The sequence below is a fragment of the Melampsora larici-populina genome (genome assembly GCF_000204055.1).
Source record: "Melampsora larici-populina 98AG31 unplaced genomic scaffold MELLAscaffold_31, whole genome shotgun sequence".
Lineage (NCBI taxonomy): Eukaryota > Fungi > Basidiomycota > Pucciniomycetes > Pucciniales > Melampsoraceae > Melampsora > Melampsora laricis-populina.
The window spans coordinates 831523-846612 of NW_006768795.1; the positions used below are offsets into that span (position 1 = coordinate 831523).

At 40.5% G+C, this 15090-nt stretch overlaps 4 protein-coding genes across 4 annotated transcripts; 3 read left to right on the plus strand and 1 right to left on the minus strand.

Annotated features, from left to right (window-relative positions):
- Positions 1-102: 102 nt before the first annotated feature.
- Positions 103-3434, plus strand: MELLADRAFT_108752 (uncharacterized protein; the record flags this gene model as incomplete). Its single annotated transcript, XM_007412511.1, has 12 exons — positions 103-253; positions 401-427; positions 619-814; positions 909-1026; positions 1105-1178; positions 1852-1962; positions 2316-2420; positions 2628-2766; positions 2833-2865; positions 2940-2966; positions 3059-3065; positions 3157-3434. The coding sequence occupies 12 exons, from the start codon at positions 103-105 to the stop codon at positions 3432-3434; spliced, it is 1266 nt and encodes a 421-aa protein (XP_007412573.1).
- A 5949-nt stretch (positions 3435-9383) lies between these two features.
- On the plus strand, positions 9384-10208 carry MELLADRAFT_89654 (uncharacterized protein; the record flags this gene model as incomplete). The annotated part of the gene is made up of 2 exons (XM_007412512.1): positions 9384-9432; positions 9508-10208. The coding sequence occupies 2 exons, from the start codon at positions 9384-9386 to the stop codon at positions 10206-10208; spliced, it is 750 nt and encodes a 249-aa protein (XP_007412574.1).
- A 786-nt stretch (positions 10209-10994) lies between these two features.
- On the minus strand, positions 10995-11605 carry MELLADRAFT_89655 (uncharacterized protein; the record flags this gene model as incomplete). Its single annotated transcript, XM_007412543.1, has 4 exons — positions 10995-11098; positions 11164-11229; positions 11310-11404; positions 11487-11605. 4 exons carry the CDS (start codon positions 11603-11605, stop codon positions 10995-10997), a joined length of 384 nt encoding a protein of 127 aa, XP_007412605.1.
- Positions 11606-14137: 2532 nt separating this feature from the next.
- Positions 14138-14674, plus strand: MELLADRAFT_89656 (uncharacterized protein; the record flags this gene model as incomplete). The annotated part of the gene is made up of 2 exons (XM_007412513.1): positions 14138-14449; positions 14510-14674. 2 exons carry the CDS (start codon positions 14138-14140, stop codon positions 14672-14674), a joined length of 477 nt encoding a protein of 158 aa, XP_007412575.1.
- Positions 14675-15090: the final 416 nt, after the last annotated feature.

Sequence of the window (15090 nt, forward strand, 5' to 3'; positions counted from 1 at the left end):
GATCATCTCTTCACCTCCACTCATCTCTTTTCAAGCCTTTTTCAAAATAACCTGAGCAACCTCATTTTTGAGTCTCATCATAAAAATCTTTTTATACGAAAAATGAAATTCTTGTTATACCTTTCAATCTTCTCAGCTAGAGTTCTTAGCAAACCCGACAAAGTCACTTCACAAAATACGGGTTGTCATCGTTATATGCTTAACGAGTTTAAATGTGTGCCCTCAGCTGAAAAATCGAGGTGTCCTGGCCATAGTGAGATAAAAAAAGTTTCAAAGCTGACTTCATCAAAAAAACAGTTTTCTGGATCGGGATACAACACGACAATACCCGTAAATATTGAATTACTTCATGTCTTCCTTGTCATTTCTTTTACTTATTGTATTGTTTGTAAATTTTTAGACCAAACCAGTTGCAGGAGGAAACGGCGTAAGTAATGACATAAGAAAGCCTGACATTGATTGCTGTTGCACTAACTCTCATCTTCTCTACATTATAAATACAAAAACTGCTACCTGTAGATTTGTGGTAAGTCATCTTAAAGATGCAAATGATCAAATACTAAGAAGAGGAGCTAACTTGCTTCTTTGGAATCTTGCCTTATCTTACAAAAAAAACAGGAAATTATGATTCGAAGACTACCTTAGGTGTTTGTTTATGGTCAGGTTCTGATCCCGTTGATGGATCTAAAGCATCTACTTCCGGATGGTTAAATGGGTACATGAGAATCTTTCTTTTTAAACCTTTGCCCCGTGTAGCTGACTTGATTCCATTTAACATAAAAAGTGGTCTGAAAACAAACTGTGGCAAGTTTGTGTAAGCTAGTTATCATTTTGTATCTCCTTGATTGAAAATACCATCACATTGACTCAATCTTATACTTGACTTTGTTGTTGATTTTGACATGTAGATTTATACAAAGAAAAGGGAAACCAGAAACTATTAGATATGCAAAAGTGTTAGATGGCTGTGCATTTGATACTAAAGATCCCAAAGTTGGATGTTTTCAATTATGGATGACAACAGCTGTAAGTATTTATTCCATCAAGTAAATTTAGTCCTGGTGGATCTTGTTGATGATTTTAGTATCTTTTTTTTCTATAAAGCTGTTTAATGAGTTTAAGCCTTCAAAAGAAGATTCAGCAAAAGGAAGTATTTCAGACTCTTTCACTTGGGGATTGTGAGTGACAATCTCTGTGATTACAAGTGAACTTGCAGGGAAAATTGATAATGTTTTCCTTTATTCTCAAGTGATAATGAGTATGGTCAACATCCCTTCAACGCACCAGTCTAATTGATATCTTCAGCCATGGTTCATTTGACATGACCATCTTCTATTTTCAAAAATCATTTGTCTGTATCAGTCTCTTATGTTATGTATATCCTTTTTCCTGAAATATCTCTCAAATCTGTAATAATAATGTGTTCTTTGAAAGAAAATGTTATCTGATGTAATGAGTTTCTGGAAAAACATTGATATCTGTAATAGTGTGTTCTTTGGAAATAAGGATATCTGATGAAGTTCGATGACCAAAGCGATGAACACATGTTGAAAAGTCAAGCATGCTGGTGCTCGAATTTCGAAAGCAATAGTTGGGAACAGACTACAAATCGAGTGAACTCACAAAATCGACTCTATTGATTTGATCAAGCACTATTTACAAGCTGAGCGCCAGCGCAAGATCTGGTGGATGCACCGCACCCCAAGTGGAATCGAACATAAGATCCGATTGAGGCTCCTCCCGTCTGCGTTTCCCTCCGGCACTGAGGGGCCTTAGAGTTGGATGCGGGGAGTTGTCGGAGTCGGAGGCCTCCATCTGCATCAATTTTGCGGTTTCTACACCATTTTTCAGCCGAGCTGAGAGTAAAACTTGGCGATGGGAAGTTTTGATCACAAGTTCAACTTCGCCTACGGTGCGGTTCAGTACGAATGCAATTCCTTCGGCTTTTTCATCTTTGATGAAGTGAAGATCGAGTCAATTGCTCAATTTCGTCTCGATTGCTTTCCCCGCCGCATCACACCTGAAGTGTACTATTATCCCCGGAAAGCTTTCCAGATGATCTCTTCAAGATTCTTAGGTAATGGATACCGGAGCCGAGCAAGAAGAGTATAGGTTGGGTGAAATAAAAGCTGGAAAGATTACATACATACATAGTCAACTTCCGCAATTTCCTCTCGACTGCGTTCCCCACTGCATCGCACCTGGGAACATATTCTTATCTCCGATTTTTCTTTGGAATTTGATCAAGGGTCTCATCAAAGGAGTCCTAGAGGAGATTGCTATAATCTTTGTTGATTATTGTGGTTTCGCCTCAGCCAGACACGAGGTAAAGAGGCGGTGAAAACCAGCCTCGAGTCGACTATTGGTTCTTCCCCACCACCTTTAGCTGAAGCGAAGCGAGTGCGGCTTTGGAACCAAGAGTAGAACTTTCTAGCATATGGCTTCGAATGTCTATAAAATGATTGCTCAGACCACATCTTTTCAATATCTTCTCATTCCACTCATCTGATCATCTCAAGCCTTTTTCATACAACCTCAAAAATCCCTAGCATCCTCGCTTTGAATCTCACCCTATCTTATTGAACGAAAATGCAGATCTTGATATTCTTCTCACTCCTCTCATCTAGCGTGCTTAGTAAAAGTGTTAATATTGCTTCACAAGATACGGGTTGTTATCGTTATATGCTTGAAAATTACCAATGTGTTCCGTCAGCCGATAAAGATAGATGTCCTGTGGCTGAGTTTGAAACAGACAAAGTAACAAAGGTGGATTTCTTTGGAATACGACTCGCAAGACACTAGTGATTGACTCTGACTTTCTCATCCTTCTAGTTTCCTGGATTAGGATACAATACAACAATACCTGTAAGTGTTGGACGACTTCTTACTTTCCCTGTCCTCTTCTTTACTTATGGTCTTTCTGGTAACATTTTTCATAGGTTAAACCTGTTGCAGGAGGAAATGGCGTAAGTAATGACGTAAGAAAGCCTGACATTGATTGCTGTTGCACTAACTCTCATCTTCTCTACATTATAAATACAAAAACTGCTACCTGTAGATTTGTGGTAAGTCATCTTAAAGATGCAAATGATCAAGTACTAAGAAGAGGAGCTGACTTGCTTTTTTGGAATCTTGCCTTATCTTCCAAAAAAACAGGAAATTATGATTCCAAAACTACCTTAGGTGTCTGTTTATGGTCAGGTTCCGATGCCGTTGATGGATCTAAAGCATCTACTTCCGGATGGTTAAATGGGTACATGAGAATCTTTCTTTCTAAACCTCTGTCCCTTGTAGCTAATTTGATTCAATTTAACATAAAAAGTGGTCTGAAAACAAACTGTGGGAAAGACAGGATTAGAAGAAGTCGAAACAAGCAAAATAACAAGGAAACTTTCTTTTTTCGTCAAGCCAATCTGGTGGCAAATGGAAGTTGATTGATATGTTGAGAACCAAAGCATTAGCAGTGACAAATTCTTCATCTATACAAGTTACTTATATTGATATCTTGTTTTTTTGGAGATAATAGAAAAATAAATTAAGCGTCTTTTTCTTTTTCAAATTGTACAGAAAATGATGTATTGATAGGTGAATCTTCACTCGCAATTTGACATCACAACTCCTGTGAATGATGTGGTCGTTGTTTTTGTTTGATTATTTGTTGAAAGTTGAAATTTGAATGAACCTGATTACGAGGAGTTTAATTGAATCAGAACCAAATTAAAAGTATTCAAAATTCCCTTAAACTCCCACCACTTCTTTTATTCCATTTTGTTTGAGTTTATGATAACGCTTATGAGACTGTGTCAAATTACAAATTGATATCTTGCATACAAAAATGAGAAAGAACAGCGAAACATTAAAGACAGCTTTCCCAACAAATAAAAGAATCTCAATGGTGCCAGCCAACCGTTCCAACATTAACACCCCTTTTTTGGGCATCTATATGCGCCATTACCAAGATTGGATTTTTGCGAACATAGATATCACAAGATTCACGATTATGCCAACGACCTATGACCTTGAGGTCTTCCCTGCTGACACCTGAAGCGCAAAGGTGGGTAGCCCCACCAACCCTACATGAATGCCCCGTCCGAGTAGTACCAAAATGCTCAAACAATCGATCCATCCACCAAGCATATGTGGGATACTTTCCACCATACCGTAGTAGCCAGGAGGGATCCATTGAGTGACCACGAGATTCGTTGTATCAAAGAATGAGAGCTACAGGGTCTGAAGGAGACCCTCGCCTTGCTTGAATCATAACTTCAGAACCTTCACGTGCTTGATCACTTTTTTGATGCGGTAAAAGATACTTCACAAATTCTTCACAGTCAGAGAATTGAACAGAGCCACGACAAATAGTATTTGCAAGGTTTCTTCCCACAATTGAATGGTCTACAGTAATTTCTGCTGTCCTATGCAAACCAGCAAAAGCGACTGAGAGCATCGTAGCAAATAAGAGGTCGTCATGAGTGACTATCTTGTTGGCCACTTTGTCCATATCCTTGATGGTCATTGGCTGAGCTCGCTCTCGTGGGAGTGAGAATTGATCGTGGCAACCAGCTAGGACACCCTTGAAAAGGTCGGATTTGTGGGCTTCCTTGGGAGTTGGATGTGAGATGCCACATAATTGGATCATTTTTTGTATGGCGCCTGCGGCGCTGGACGGTTGAGTTTCAGGCTTTGAACACTTAAAAGACAGATAATCCGCCAGAGTATTGTTTGACTGGAACAAAGTTGTCTCCACCAATTCGCCCATGAGGTCACAAAACTCCCTGTAGCGTTTGAACTCAGCTTGACCTTCTTGGAGTGTCGAATGTGAATTTCTCTTGCTCAAATCATAGTCACGCTGTTGCCGAATCGCATCCTTCAACTCTAAGCTGGCAGTTGGCTTATCAACAGGTTGATTTTCAGCAGGAATTGCTAAAGAAGAACCTCCTGCTTGAAAGTTGGCACTAGTAGATTGAGATTGATCCTTAAGATACTTCCAAATACCAACAGGATCCGAAAGAAGCCCTTTAGATTCAATTTCAAGACGAAATTGCTCAGAGATGTGAGTATACATGATAGCAGCCGCTTTATTTTGACAAGCAACATATGCATCAAGCAAAACATTGCTTTCAGCACTGCAAGAAGAGTTGACCGGGGTGTGATTTGGGTTTAAAAATTCTTGAAGACCCTGAGTTATGAGGTAAGGTGTTATATTCCCTTTCCATCGTGTGTAATTATCATTGGTGAGTTCAACAATCTGAACTATAGCTTCGTTGGCAGGCATGATGATGATGATGATGATGATAGCAAAACGTAGGAGGGCTGAGTTCATGACCAGTCAAGATGTTGATTGAGGAGTCAGCTTTGTATATGCTGGGCATTGATCAAATAGGAAGATGAGACCTTACCTGTGAGATTGAGAAGTTCAGATTATTATAAGTTGCTAGCTGATTGAAAGACAATAGATTGTTTTTGATTGAGTTAATGTAGAAGTCGAAAGCCTTGTATGAGGTGAGCCTGGACTCAAGTCGAATCAATAACACCCCTAACAAAATTGAAACTGAAACTCTTGTGCTAGGACCCTGGCAAACTCCTAGGTAGGGGGGTTGTCTAAAACCCCCGATTTTGGCCTTTTTCATACTTGAAAAAAGATGGATTTTTTCAAAGATTCTTGGTTTCATACGTCTTTCACCTCTACGTTTTGGGGCAGTGGGTGACCAAAATTTGGTTCCCATACCTCCCAGACCTCCACGTCTAAAAACGTGTTTTTGAGAGTTTCACGCAAAAATAGAACTTCATTTTTTTTTGGTCATAAAATGATAAAAAAAGTAGTAAATTTGAGCTTTAACAACGAGAACAAATCAGAAATGATAGAATTTGATGTAAGTAGTCATATATTACTAGCAACATCAGCGGCGGGCGCCGCCTCATGAAATCATACCAGATTGCCTGTCTCCATAAGCAGTGGCAGCAATCTCTTCCATCCTTTTCTTCTTCCTCTGATCTTCTTCGTGTTTCAAAACTGACAAGTGTACCTTTCCCCGGCACATATCGTACTTCTGCTCGATTCTCAAACAAAAAAAGCATCCCAGGAATACACTATGAGAAGACGAGAAGAAATCAGTAAATGGTCTCAATGATAAATCTTGTGAAAACACTCGCATCAGGACCCCGGAAAGCTCCCCCTGAACCAACCGACGTAAAACCCGGATTTTGAGGATTTTCATACCCAAAAATCCCGGACTTTTGGAGCTTTCATACCAAATTGGTCGGTAACAGTTCAGTACCAAAAGTGAGCCCCGGGCTACAAAGCTATGTTTTGGTGCCATTTAGTGCCAAAAATGTTGGTATGACGATGAGATTTTAAAAATTATACCGGGCACGTCTGTAAGATGAATGACTAACAAGCCATTTTCATACCAGTTTGGTCGGTAACATGACCAAATCTTGACCACTCAAATCATACCAAACACGTCGGTAGGTTTAAGGGGAGCTTTCCAGGGTCCTCTCGCATCACTCTGTCCAGTTGGACCGACCACAAACCTAGTTCTACAAAACGATTGACCATCAGGAGTGACCATGACAAAACCCAATCCATCTGTACCTTCACAAACCCCTTCACAAAGACTAGCACCTGGAACACCCATGACTGTACCAGGTGCAGAACGCATGACTAACCCAAGTCGATCTCATACAACAGTTGACATCAAGTTTAACATACTACCCGTGTCACATAAGAAATTTACTGCTTTCGAATCAATGTTCAGGGTGATATAAGGTAAGGAGACGATTGTGGGAGTTAGAGTGTTGGTACTGTTAAGTCTGGTTGTGGGGTTACCAGTGGATCTTGATCCAGGTCGAGCGATCGCAGGACTTGGGGGTCTAGAAGCCTATAGGAAGATACCATCACAAGATTTGATTAGTCTGAATCACATTCATGAGACTTTTGATTAGGAGAGGAACACTTACTGTTTTTTGAGTAGTACTCGATTGCATCAACTTTGCGGGTAAAGGTGGTGGTGGTGGTGGCGTAGGTGGTTTGGGAGGTGGGACAGGAAGCGCCGAGGCCAAAGGAGCTGATTCAGATGAAAGAGTAACAGGATGACGTGAAGGGGTATCAGATTGACAAGCACTAGAACGAGTTTCTGAAGTGGAACGAGTCAAAGAAAGAGGATCATTAGGTCGAGTACTTGGCACAGTAGATGGACTAGAACAACGTGAAGGAGTTCGAGTGGAAGATGCTTGATGATGACAACTTGGCCGAGTTTGAGTAGGAGGTTGGATTGGATAATCAGGTAAGAGTTCCACAATCGGAGAAGCTGGTTTAGAGACTGGTAAATTTGAAGTTTGAGTATAAATCCGATCACGACCATGATTGCTAGAAGGATGATGAGTGGTGGTAGGAGTATGAGTAGGAGTACTTGGAGTTGATTTCTGATTTGGATTGGGAGTTGGAGGTCAAGTGGAAGTAGGAGTGAGTTGTGAATCTGTTTTCGATGGTTTTCCAGAACTGATCAGAGTGTAGCAGGGCTGTATTACGATGAATGTATTACAGCCTGTACAAAAGTCACCAAAGTCCGAGCTCTTGCTCGGACTTTGTCTGTACGCTCATTGTATAGATTACAGGCGTAAGCAGCTGCAGCGAAGGAATGCTGAGCCATGTACGATGAACGCAAGTTATAGCGTGAATACCCATCCAGATAAGATAGTAACCACTTAGGTTATCAAGATGGGGTATGTGGACTAAATAAGACAAGAGCAGTCTAACTTTAGACTACTCTCTTAAATAGCTAGCACATCTTGAAATCATCGCTAACCCTTAGGAGTCATTTCTCTAGAGGTTGATTCAAGCAAGGAGTCATCAGGTAAGATGACCGAGCCTGATCAAGCAGAGCTCATAGCTTGAACGCGTCAGGACCTCACTCTACCGAGTGAGGTTGGTCCCTCATTCTCGACTAAGAGGAAGACCTTCCTTTCTTCACGTTCTACTTGGATTTCGTTGTAATATAAATAGAGACCTTTTGATCACTGGGAAATACAATCTCCAGTTCACTTAGTTCAGAACAACTCATATTTTGGAATCCTTGCGCCTATTGTCCCATTGCCTACTTTCCCTCTGATTCATTATCATAGTACTAATTCACCGGTGTACTAATTTACCAAGTGTTGGCTAGTGTTGGTCTTTTAACTCCAGGCGCATCAATTGAATCTGATCAATTGATCTCAATTGATCAATTGATTGATTGATCAGATTCAATGAATCATCGATCAATTGATCAGATTCAATGATCGATTGATCATTGATCAATGATCAATTGAAACCGCACCATCGATCAATTGGAGTGATGCGACGATGGAATCAAAAATTAGAAGTGATTCCACTATTGCATCACTCCAATGGAGCAATGGTGCGATTGAATAGATTCAAGTTAAATGGAATGTTCTGTTCTCTTTGCTCTCCTTCCCCATTGCACTTCCTCCTTCCATTTTTTTTCACTAAATTGAACACAAAGTACACCATTTTTCTCTATTTCAACATTTCCCCCCTATCTTGCTGTCTCTTGGCTTCGTTATTATTGGCTTCCCTTCATACTCCTTCTGAATCTGGTGTGTACGGCAAGCACTTGTGCTACTGTTGACCATTACCTGTCAGTCTGGTGTGTACGGCAAGCACTCGTGCTACTGTCGACCATTCCCTGTCAGTCTGGTGTGTACGGCAAGCACTCGTGCTACTGTCGACCATTTCTTTTCTTGGAGAATGTTGGGGAGTTGACAATTCGGATTCCACTTGATTGCAAGAACCGGGTTTCTGGCTTTCTATCTTCTTTCTATCTTGATACTGATTTCTACTGGTTCCTATTCCATAGTGTCTGATTCATAGTGTCTGATTCAGTTTCCAACAAAGCTTACAAGAATGCAAGACGCAACACCTACAATAATGCTAGACGGGCCAAAGACAATGATGCGATATGAGGTGAAAGTGGCTTATCTAGTAAAACCAAAATTGTAAAGTTGTCCCAAACTGCAGAAGAAGCTGAACCGTATCTCTTCCATGAAGGTAACATGAACCCACTAACCCCCCAATTGTGATATTAACCCACTAACCCCCCAATTGTGATATTAACCCAAACTGACAAATTCTTCTCTTCTCTTCACTGAAGGCGATTTGGCCTTGGTCAGAAAGAGACACACAAAGTTGTCTTTTCTGTCAGAAAGAGACACACAAAGTTGTCTTTTCTGTCAGATTTATCGACCTGAACAAAGAGCCTGAGGAGTTTGTCAATGAATTAAAAGAAACTGTTTCTATTGTCTACAAGCACACAACTGCTCGTAATCTTGTGCTCAAGAACCATGCCGTTGTAGCTTTGCCGGAAAACAAAAGGAGCGGTGAGATGTATGCAATGGGAATCACCGGTGGTTGTTCTGATGGAACCAAGGCTGGTTTGTCTTCAATTCATTTTTTATTTTTCTTTTGTATATGTCTTGGTGATTATTTTTTTTGCAAATTTATTCTAGCACCGTATTGTTTGAACTCAACACACGGTAGCAGCACTACTTTGATTGCAGAGGACAATGCCCAATTAGATCTTTTACCTAGAGTTGAACAATTTATTGGCGACTTGTTCATGCAACAATGTACTCTCTTTTATGGATGTAATCTTCGAGTTTCTGAAATCCTGAATGTCCCATCCTTTGCTTCGACATCACCTTTTACCCAACCCAATGGTGTTTCCTACGGTGGTAGTCTTGTTTTGACTCGTGACCAGTTTGTCAATGCGCCACATAACGACAAGGACTTGACCGACTACGCTGTTGGTCTCTTTGGGACTGTCGATCGAAACACTGGAATTCCCATCCATCTTCCTGAAGGAGTACCTCACCGGGTGATTATTCGAAATTCTCATATGCGATTCCCACAGTACAATGCAGAGATAGTGTTAGGACAACCAAATATTATTGTACTTTTGACCTGGAATGTCAGAGTGAAACACCACACCCTACGCTCAACAACTCACTTCCAAGATGGTACGATCACCGATCCTAAAACTGCGAAAGTCACTCAAATTGGCTCTTTGATTCAAGTGAACAAAAAATTAGCTGACCAGATGCGTGATTTTTATGTCCCAAGGGACAATGAGGAGTTTGCGGTAATATCACCTAAATACTCTTCATCACAGGAGGAGTATAGTAGGAAGCAAGCCGGAGCAAGAAAGTAGTGACATCTTTTGTTTTCTGTTTATCCTATCTTGTTTTCTTTTATTTCTTCACATCATACACGTCCAATTTGTTTACTTTTGATTGCTGGTCTGTTATCTTGTTGTCTTTTGTTTCTTGTTACCTTGACCTATGCAAGCCAAAAGAACCCCCTTGTATGAAAATTTCACAACAAAGATGAATCCTTGTGGAGCCTGAATCCAAATATACGAGAGAACTTTGAAAAAAGTTGAATTGTACAACCTTATTGGAAAATGAAGAAGAAGAAGAAACAGCAAATCGTGAGAGTGAGAGGAAATTGGAATTTAAATGAAGGTTCTTCTTCTTCTTCACCATCAACTCAAGAATGTTGTTAAGGATTTGTTTTTCATATTTTTTGTTAAAAAAATTGTTTTGGTCATAGCATTTTTGTTTTTTGATTGGTTTACGAAATGGATAGATGAATCAATGTTACATTCTTTTTTATTCACAGGTAATCTCGCATGAGTACATAGTCATTGACTGGATAAAGCTTCTTTGAAGTTACAATTTTTGGAAGTTTGAAAAACGTCAATTTAATGATTAAATGTACAATTATTTTTCATATGCTGCGACATAGCTCGCTCAGTTGGGAATCTCCTTGGGCAACTAGTTGATTGGCATTCAAATGTGTTGAAACCTCCTATTGGCTGGTCTGTATCATTCAACGCTCCTGGATGGGTGCCACATTGATGGACTTTGAACTGTTTTTTTCCGTTAAAACTTTTTGGGCAGAGGGGGCAAATGAATAAGTTGAAACCCTCTTCTGGCTAGTAATGAGTTTTGCAAGAATGATCTCGAGCCTGAGAAAAACTTTTGAATTCTTTGTTGCAAATTTCACATTCAAAACTGTTTGCAATTTGATGAGCGGCTTCTGTAAAATTGACCAAAGTATGAATGTTTGCATTTTCCTGATTATCAAAAGATTTTGAGACTCACTTCGATGGGTTACAAGGCTAGTTTGATTCTCAAAGTCTCGCCCGCAGATTTCACAACTCAATCCAACTCAATCTGTTTCACAGGGAACAATCTTAATTTAGACATGACAAGCTTTGAGATTGGAAATGAGAAAGAAATGTAGTTACATTGTAAGCCACGTTTTAATGTCAAAGTAGGATGAAAAGAAGTCAATTGTGGGTCATGTGGTGGTCTTTGTAATCTGTTTGCCTTGTCTTGAGCTCTTTTGGAAGTAAGAAGATGAGTTTCAGTAATCAGATCAATCAGCTAGACCTTTTCAAGAAGAAGCTTGTCTGGGGCCATACCGGAGAAGTGAATCTGGAACACTTCCAGGTTCCATAACATACACATCTCGAGAAAAATCATTATACATTCCAATTGCATAACCATGAACCTTTCTGCCACATACAATGTCGTTGTTCATGGCGTGATGGGCGAAAGTAGAGAAATGATATATGAAGTGGGGATTGGTTTTGGGGATAATGTCTTGAGCATACAACTCTCTGAGATCATACATTGAAATGGTCTTGCTCCCACGGCGAGCAGCGTAGTGGTTGAGGAGCACATCTATATATTTGTGTGAATATGTTGAGGTTGAGATCCATTGTGAGAAAATGAACAAAAAAAATAAACTCTTGACACAATGATGATGATGATGATGATGAGAACGTTGTTCAAGATTAATTGTCAGACAGATGAACCAGGTAAATGTAATGTGAGGAAAGAAAGTAGTCAAGCCACTTGATCTCGAAAACCATTTTGAAACCTTTGAAAGATTTATTGTAGAGTGGGAATCAGGGAGTGATGATCTTTGGTTGCATCTCTGAATCATCTAGAGATCAACACCTGACAACACATCTCAGCATTTCTGAATAAGATCAGTCGCATGATATATCTTTGACTAGCAAAAGGGGGATCTTGGATGATTGGAACAAGTTCTCTTCCGGATATCAGTATTGTTGACATTAAAAGAAACTGAATGCTCAAAAATTTCTTTCTTCTTTTTTATACCTTGTTTTCATTTGTTTGTTTGACTATCTCTTGCAAAAAAATCATAGGAAATTTTAGTATTCCATCAATTGAGTGAATATTTTTCTTCATTTGATTCATCCATGAGAGTATGTATCACCACTGTTGGCGTGCAAATACATAAATAGTCTTTATGATGAACGTTTGCCAGTCTCAGCCTGTATAGCAAATTGTCACAGTGATTGACAAAACCATTGCTCTGTAAACACTCAACAGTCAAAACCAAGTACTGCCCAAATGATGAGCATATGTAAGCCGTTCTCAAGATCTTTGGTTTTTTTTTGGAGCGTGTGGGTTATCATATGATGATTGATCACATCAGTCCATGACAGTACAAGACAATTGCATCGGACCTTTTTGATCTGTGTTACTGGCTCATATGTGTGAAGTCATAGTGCAAATCAAATGATTATGAGATCACTGTCGATTGAAAAAGTTGAATCAAGGTTTTATACAGAGTGATGTCAGCAACTAAGAATGACGTCATTCTTGATTTCCAAGAGGTCAAGTGGTTTGATTAGAAAAAGTGAAAGCTCTCAAAAACCACATTTCATTGATTGATTGATTGATTGATTGAGCTGTCAAAAGTCATCCTTCTTTATTTCTTTCCTTGCATTCAGTTTACTTAGTGCATCTTCCTGACCTGGAAATTTTCTAAACAGAGTCCATCAATAACATCCACATTCTCCTTCTCACCATCATCGTTATTCACTTCGACTTTCCAAGCAAAACCGTATGTGTCGTGTTTGATAGATAAATAAAGTACAACTCTTCATCCTCCGCTTCTTCAGTTCATCCTTGTTAGAGACAATCTGCGCTCAAAAGACGGTATGTTGTCCTTTGCATTTGCTTTGTATTATCATTTCTCTTTGCAAGCAAGATAGACACCATGCTGACCAAACCTCCTGTCCACCTTCCAATGGGCTATCTCCTTTTGGATTGGATACAACATCACCAGAGCTTGATACTCGAATTGCCTGTATTGCCAGTAGGACAAGGACAAAGTGGACCATCAACAACATGCCGAAAGCCATAACTCCCAAAACTTACCAAAAACATGTTGTCTGGACCGAGGCAATGAAGCGAAGCCTGCTTGAAGCTGCCATCCTTCAAAAAATTGGAGCGGGTAAGCACAGTGCATGGAATGCAGTAACTACCCAATTCAATCCTACCTTCAAGGGTCAAAGCACCCAAAAGAAGCTGCGGTGTCAACTGGATGCGGTTAGTCTCTTCCATCACCATTGTTTCTACTCTTTGCTGATCAGTTGACGGTGGCAATCATTTTGCTACTCAGTTAAACCGACAATACGTCATCAACACCAAAACCCCGCCGCGGAAAACTGAGGCAGCGCTGCGGCAGCGCGGGGGTCCCGCCGCGCACCCAGTCTACTCAAATCTCCCTGGGGTGAAACCGCGCCGGGCCCCGGTTTTCCCTGGGGTCCGACCCGCCGCTGCCCAACTGACGGGACCCCAGGGGGAACCCAGGGGCCCAGTTTATCTCGTACTGTAGGGAGAGGTAGGTAGTCCCTTGACATCCAATTTTTGAACCTCATCAGTCTAATCATTTCAATCGTCCTTCCTTTGTATTCCATCTCTATTGGGAAACTAGTCAAGATGGATCGAATCAGGCCCAAAAAAGTAAGTGATACCATCAACTCTTTGACCTACGCACTCAATTCCTGACCCTAAGTTTTTTTTTCGTCCACAGTGGCAGTCATTTCATTCAACGTGCTCATCTCAAAACTCCATCTGTTCGATTTCCATCTATTCGATAGCAATCAATCTCAAGGATCATCTCACAGTCATTCCTCCAGTTATCGTTTTCCCACTTTTAATTAAATCCAATCGTTTCTCGTTATTGATTTTGACCCTCTCGAATCATCTTTCCTCAATTTCGATTGTTTACTTTATATATTACTCTTTCGCGATGCTTCGCCCGTCACATTTAGCTGTTCCTACATCTTCATCTGGAAATCTTGGAGTGCCACCATCTACACCCGCTCGCGAAATACGAACGCTAAGGACCCGCTCTCCACAACAACCCTCACCCGGATTTGTGTTGACCGGCTCAGATTCACGACACAGGATCACCAGAGAAGGCACAAACCCCTCATGTCCTACCAGCCCTACCGAAGAGCTGCCTAATCCCACTGGCTCAGGACAAAAACGTATACGTGAAGAAGATGATGCTAATGAACCTGAAGCCAGTACTAGTAAGAAAAAGAAAAGCAAAACAAAAGTGAGTTTTTGAGTGCTACTTTATAGATCGGTGCTCATTTTGGTTTCATTCCTCTTCCAGGCAACAAAAGATAAAACAGCTCCTTCTGTTGTTGATGTGGACCAGGACTCCTCTGGTGATGAAGTTACTGAACATCGTCCGGGTCAGTCCAAGGATGTTCAAGAGCTCCTTAAGTATTATGGCAAACCAAAACATTATAAGAAGGAGGTATGCATTTTCATTTAATTCTTCTTCGAGTTACTTTCAAAACGTTTGGTCCTTTTTTTCTAATTCATTGATTTTGTCTTTGATTCTTTCCAATATGTAGACTGGGCCATTCAAGCGACATTACCCGTGCAACTTTTGTGGTGAATGGTATACCCGTGGAATAAAATCAAACGACAACCTTTATGCTCATCGAGACGGCGATAAGGATCACAAACCTTGTATTAATCGTGCTAAGGCAATCAAAGCGGGATTGAAGCTTCCACAAATGTATCAGCAATTACAGAAGTCTGCCAATAAGCAGACTCCTGGTGGACAGTTCATGGACAGTTTCCTTGAGCGACCAGCCTTTTCGATCCATCTTCTCAATGTCCTTCTTGTCCTTTGGATCATGCGACACGCTCTCGCATGGTCACGTTTTTCGGACCCGATATTAC